The sequence below is a fragment of the Lottia gigantea genome, assembly GCF_000327385.1.
Source record: "Lottia gigantea unplaced genomic scaffold LOTGIsca_112, whole genome shotgun sequence".
Classification (NCBI taxonomy): domain Eukaryota; kingdom Metazoa; phylum Mollusca; class Gastropoda; family Lottiidae; genus Lottia; species Lottia gigantea.
In genome coordinates this window covers 767,629-774,907 of record NW_008707048.1, presented here as the reverse complement: position 1 = coordinate 774,907, position 7,279 = coordinate 767,629, and the positions used below count along the sequence as shown (strand labels likewise).

Here is a 7,279-nt window from a genome sequence, read left to right as displayed (position 1 = left end):
ATTATAGAACACAATGATTATACACATGGTTATATTTTGATTTGATTAATTTTATTAATTGTGTTACAATTGTGGAAACGACAAGCCCTCAGTTAACTCGAGAAACAATCTTAAAGGTTTTAGTTATTATGTTAGTCGTCCTTGAATATGGATTCAAAAACTGAGAGTTCTGGAAAACCAACCAGCAGATTTTAGTCACTGGATAGTTTACAAATTTATGTATAAGAGACAATTGCTTACAATTAATCAGATTATAATGACTCATCAATCATTATACGCCTTTGAAGTATATCAGAATGACCACACTGAAATTTCATTGGATAAAATTATTTTTAACCAACCACAAGCAAGCTTTTAGCAACTGAATAAAAATTCAGTCCAATCGACACTGATGGGTGCCAATTGGTCTAATCAGTCGGAAGGGTCAGGGTATATTCGGAATTACTTGTCCAAAAATGGGTAAAAATCAGCATACTTTGAGTCAAACTAATTTTAATCAGAAAGCTGCTAATGATATTGTGAGTTTTCACAAGATTTTTTAGAGATCATTTGCTTCAGAAATATGTAGCTAAATACAATATTTTGCTATCCTTCTGTGCGAAAGTCTCTATTTAGACATCATTAGACATCATTTTGGAGTGCAAAATGTGTTGAATTCCGGTCACCTTCCGGTTTGACTTTACTCCCAGATGCACTTTCCTTCGGCGGATGTCGTACATGTACATGATATGCCAAATTGAAGCAGGGAACGTAAATGGAAGGGTAAAAAACTCATTTGAGCATTTCAAATAAACAAATTAATTTCAGCAATGTCCGAACATATATTTTGTAGTACATGTAATGTTCTATTATTAGCAGATTTATCGGTATATTTTCATGTAATGTACACTTTTTTCTATAGCGCAACCATTATATCAAAGTCAATGATATGCCTGTTTCAGAGAAGTCAGACTTTCTTTTTTTTTAGAAAATGAACACCGACGCAGAATTTAGTGGCGCAACCAGCAATCACCTATGTTACTATTGCTACATGATCGTTTATATGGTAGGGAAAGCTAAAACTTTCTTAGTCAAAATCTTAATCTCGAGGGAATTTAGCAAGAAAAACATTTGTCACAAATGAGGTCTATGGAGAGAAATTTCCAGACATCTGAAAGCCAAGATGTTGATCTCCAGTCATTTCAACGACTTAGAAATCTACGTTACAATATTACATAATGAGTGAGGTCAATCACTGCCTGTCCACATTTGAAGGGACAAGTCCAACATACATTTGACCAATCGTACCTTTGTCTCAAAAACGGGAATTTTTAATTTAATACTCTGCCATACTTGCATAGAAAAAGAAAGTGAAATTTCTAGTTTGAAGTATATTTGAATGGATTATGAGATTTTTTTTGCAGTTCTGAAGAGCATTTAAATATATTCAAGACCCATATCAATCCCCGAAAACGGCGAATCGTGGCCTTTAATAGATAAACATACGAAGATAATAATGTACAATGATAATGATATCACCTATATGTTTAATATGACTTTCTGTGTCACCTAACAATACATCTCATTAATTATAGACTACCTTATAGTAATAGGTTTCTGTGTGTATAGTAATTAAAAGGTAATATAGACATTTAGTTGGGATGCTAATTTCAGCCATTGTTCTCAATGCCATGACAGTGACACAGGTGTATTAAACAACACACTCAGGTTCCTAACAGTTATTGTAATTAAGAAACATGATAATAAGCTACTTGTGGTCTGTTATTTGATTTATTTCGTATCCTGGACATCAATAAAATCTTCCCTGAAGTTGATATCAGGCACTGTCACGGTATTCTTTTCTACTTGGTTGGTCTTCAAATGGATACAGCCGTCCAAATAATTTTCTTTTTTTTTCTTTTACCACATGGTAGATCCCTGTAACACTTTTCAAAACAAAGCCATCCCTGAAAGTGATGCCAGATGTTGTCACAATACTTTTCTACTTGCTTGATTTTGAAGGGATATGCTCTTCTGAATATTTTTCTTTTACCACATACAAGATCCCCGTGACATTTTCAAAACAAAAGCTTTCCTGGAGTTGATACAAGGTATTGCCGTCACAATAAACAGTATTATTTTCTATTGTTTTAGATTAAAGGGTGTAGTCGTCTGAATATTTACTTGGTAGATCACCTTAAACCTTCCAGAATATGAAACTTCGATGCCCGGTAACCCTCTAACAAAAAGCCCTTCCGACAGAATCACAGAAGGAAGGAAGCCTATCATTTCAACATGCATGCTGCTAAAAAAGAAACCACCAAAAGTTTTCTGATTTAATAAATCTTCTTTTCTCTTTCTTCGAACTGTACTTTTACGTTTCTTTGGTAATCTGGCAATGAAAAGTACAGTCTAAGACAGCAAACAGATAGCCGCTGGACATACAGAGCTGCAGACAATCCATTCCAGTCTCATGATCGGTCTAAACAATGTCGTGTTTTTTGGGTTTGTTTATTTCGATCAGAAATGCTAATAGTGAAGGCAGGCTACTACGTTCATTTATTCTATGATAACAGGTGTGTGTATGGTGCTAATTAGACGTCTACAATTTCTGTCTTAAGGCCGATATCACAACGATAGAATTGGCTTTTTGTCGATATCTTAAGAAATATTGATTTTAATGTGGTCCATTGCTTATTATTACATTCGATTGAATGTCGTTCCATATCGTTTATCTGAAATTTCAAGACTTTTATGTCCAACTGTTTTGACTGACAGAGAGGGACAATTTGGACTAACAGAGAGGGACAGTTTGGACTAACAGAGAGGGACAGTTTGGACTAACAGAGACGGACAATTTGGACTTACAGAGAGGGACAATTTGGACTAACAGAGAGGGACAGTTTGGACTAACAGAGAGGGACAGTTTGGACTAACAGAGACGGACAATTTGGACTTACAGAGAGGGACAGTTTAGACTAACAGAGACAGTTTCGTTTCTATTTGATTTGTATTAATTAAACATAATAATATATATATTTTTTTATTATTTAATATGTTTTTTTTTAAATGCTCAACTATTTGATTTTTTCTGAAATAATTTTTACAAGGGTGTGAATAGAAATCAAGAATATGTTTAATTTTCAATTGTTCACATACTTATTTTACTTACTATCTATACATTTATATTACAAACAATTATATATACATTTCTTTTTTTTTTGTAAATATTTACATATTTATTTTATTTCTGAAATTTATGTATTGATATTTCCACTATTTATGTACATATGTATTGATTTGTTTTTAAAAATATCTATATAATGGTTATTTAAATATGTATATATTGTTGTTTTAAAATATTCTAAAAAATTTAATTTTTCTAAATAATTGATTATATTAGATTTTCTAAATATATATATATATATAAAAATTGTAATATATTTATACTTATTTTTCAAAATATATCTTGATTTATTTTTTTAAAATAAGTTTTGATTTATCGATTTATCGATTTATTTTTTAAACATATTTTGATTCAATTTTTGATCATATCTTAATATATACATATATGTAGACTTTTTTCCAAATTATCATCTATATATTTCTTTAAAAAACCAATATTCTAAATATTGATTTATTCAAATACATGTTTTGTTGATATATTTGTCTATTATTTTAATATTTTTCTAAGTATGCATATATATTTTTCATTATTCCAATTTAGATTTTTCCTCTTTTTTTATCATTTTTTTTTTAATATTTACTTGTTTTTCATAATATGCATGAATTTTTCTAAATATTCGTACATGGGATTTTTAAATATTAATACTTTTAATTTTTCCTAATTTCTATATATTTATTTCCTAATTATTTATTCCATGTTATCTATTTTAAATATGTATATATTTTTATCTATATATTCATACATCGAATTTTTAAATATTCATATTATTGATCTGTCTTAATATCAATTTTTTTTTCATGATATTCCAATCTTTGTTTTTTCCTCTTTTTCTAATAAAATTTTTTTTAGAAAATTTATTTTGTCTTTATTACAATATATTAATATCAATATATTAATTACGTCGTTATATATCTGATATTTTATACGATTTTTTTTTATTTACCTTGTTATGGGTCATATCTTATATTTACCTTGTTATATATCTGATATTTTACCTAGATTCATATGTGATACTTTACCTAGCTATGTAATATGTGATATTTTACCTAGCTATATATCTGATATTTTACCTAGTTATATATCTGATATTTAACCCATCTCAATATCTGATAGTTTACTTAGTTACATATTTGATATTTTACCTAGCTATATATCTGATATTTTACCTAGTTAAATATCTGATATCTTACCGTGTTATATATCTGATATTTTACCTAGTTATATATCTGATATTTTACCTAGTTATATATCTGATATTTTACCTAGTTATATGTCTGATATTTTACCTTGTTATATGTCTGATATTTTACCTTGTTATATATCTGATATTTTACCTAGTTATATATCTGATATCTTACCTAGTTATATATCTGATATTTTATCTAGTTATATGTCCGATATTTTACCTAGTTATATGTCTGATATTTTACCTTGTTATATATCTGATATTTTACCTAGTTATATGTCTGATATTTTATCTAGTTATATATCTGATATCTTACCTTGTTATATATGTGATATTTTACCTAGTTATATATCTGATATTTTATCTAGTTATATATCTGATATTTTATCTAGTTATATGTCCGATATTTTACCTAGTTATATGTCTGATATTTTACCTTGTTATATATCTGATATCTTACCAGCTATATATCTGATATCTTACCTTGTTATATATCTGATATTTTACCTAGCTATATATCTGATATTTTACCTAGTTATATGTCTGATATTTAACCTAGCTTATATATCTGATATTTTACCTAGTTATATATCTGATATTTTACCTAGTTATATGTCTGATATTTTACCTTGTTATATATATCTGATATTTTACCCAGCTATATATCTGATATTTACCTAGCTTATATATCTGATATTTACCTAGCTTATATATCTGATATTTAACCTAGATTCATATCTGATATTTTTCCTAGGTATACATCTGATATTTTACCTAGTTATATATCTGATATTTTACTTAAGTATATATCTGATATTTAACCAATCTAAATATCTTATATTCAACCTATCTAAATATCTGATATTTTACCTAGTTACATATCTTATATTTAACCGATCTAAATATCTGATAGTTTACCTAGTTATATATCTGATATTTTACCTAGTTATATATCTGATATTTAACCAATCTAAATATCTTATATTTAACCTATCTAAATATCTGATATTTTACCTAGTTACATATCTGATATTTAACCAATCTAAATATCTGATATTTTACCTAGTTACATATCTGATATTTTACCTAGTTATATATCGAATATTTTTCCTAGGTATATAATCTGATATTTTACCTAGTTATACATCTGATATTTTACCTAGTTATATATCTGATATTTTACTTAAGTATATATCTGATATTTAACCAATCTAAATATCTTATATTTAACCTATCTAAATATCTGATATTTTACCTAGTTACATATCTTATATTTAACCGATCTAAATATCTGATAGTTTACTTAGTTATATAATCTGGTATTTTACCTAGTAACATACATGTATCTGATATTTTTATCTGTTTTTGTTTTTACCTAATGAAGTGCAATGATTTAGTCCGTAAAACTCTATTTTACATACTTATTCCATACTAATCTAGGAATATTTAAGCATAACTTGAATCATGTTGTTACTCAGTTTCAGGCTATGCGATCTTCAGACAACTGTCACTCTGATTTACGTAACTATGTACAATATCAGATACAATAATAAAATATTTATATGCTCAATACAATTTGAGAGCGATATGGAAACATCAGATATAATCATGTATATGAAATGAAATGGAATTTTACCTATAACATTTTTGCACCTGATTGGTCGAATAAAGAGCTTTATTTTTAAATGGTTATTTTGGAGGGCAAGTGGTGTTATTTTCTAGACATGTGTTGAATCAATGGTTTTACTTCTATGGAAAGTTATCTAAACACATCCTTCATATAGACCTGGAAGAAAAGAAAACTTTTAGAATATATTGCATGTTCTATATGCTAGATCAAATCGTTGAAATGAGATTTATGCTTCTATTCAAAGAAACTAACATTAAATCAATAAATCTCAACATTATGTCAAACTGTTAAGATGTCTAAGAATGTATTATTAATGGCTTGAGAATTGGCCGGATCAAAACACCACCAGGCAACTTTCTAGTAAAGTTACCAAATCTATGGGATTTCAAATTAGTAAATAAAAATAGTAACCAATAATGAAGATGCAAATTCATTAAGTTAAATAAATTGATTTCAAAAGTTTAAAATTAGCTGTATGTTAGAATTAAATGTTAAATTCAAGGGAGGATTAAACACATCGTTAAACGAGGACGTTATCATTCTATATAATCTGCGTTTAAGTCAAACACTGGGTTTATCATTCTAAATAGTCTGTGTTTAAGTCAGCATTTTAAATAGTCTGTGTTTACAGTCCGAGTTTAAGTTGTTATTCTAAGAGCCAGTTTGTGTTTAAGTTTAACAGTGGACGGTACCATTCTTAACGGTTTGTGTTTAAGTTAAAAAATAGGTGTTTATCATTCTTACTAGCCTGTCTTTAAGTTAAACACTGAGTGTTATCATTCTAAATAGTCAATGTTTAAGTTTAACACTGGGCGGTATCATTCTAACTAGCCTGTCTTTAACAATGGGTGTTTATCATTCTCACTAGCCTGTCTTTAACACTGGGTGTTTATCATTCTAACTAGCCTGTCTTTAACACTGGGTGTTTATCTTTCTAACCAGTCTGTCTTTAACGCTGGGTGTTTATCATTCTAACTAGCTTTTCTTTAAGTTTAACACTGGGTGTTTATCATTCTAACTAGCCTGTCTTTAACACTGGGTGTTTATAATTCTAACTAGCCTGTCTTTAAGTTTAACACTGGGTGTTTATCATTCTAACTAGCCTGTCTTTAATTTTAACACTGGGTGTCTATCATTCTAACTAGCCTGTCTTTAAGTTAAACACTGGGTGTTATCACTCTAAACAGTCTGCGTTTAAGTTACCATTCTAAATAGTCTGTGTTTAAGTTACCATTTTAAATAGTCTGTGTTTACAGTCCGAGTTTAAGTTGTCATTCTAAGAGCCAGTTTGTGTTTA

General features: G+C 28.5%; 1 protein-coding gene across 1 annotated transcript; it reads left to right on the top strand.

Moving 5' to 3' along the window:
- Positions 1 to 4,206: 4,206 nt before the first annotated feature.
- LOTGIDRAFT_137168 (hypothetical protein) lies at positions 4,207 to 4,827 on the top strand (the record flags this gene model as incomplete). Its single annotated transcript, XM_009047480.1, has 1 exon — positions 4,207 to 4,827. A coding segment is annotated over one exon (621 nt), but the record flags the coding sequence as incomplete, so codon positions are not given.
- Positions 4,828 to 7,279: the final 2,452 nt, after the last annotated feature.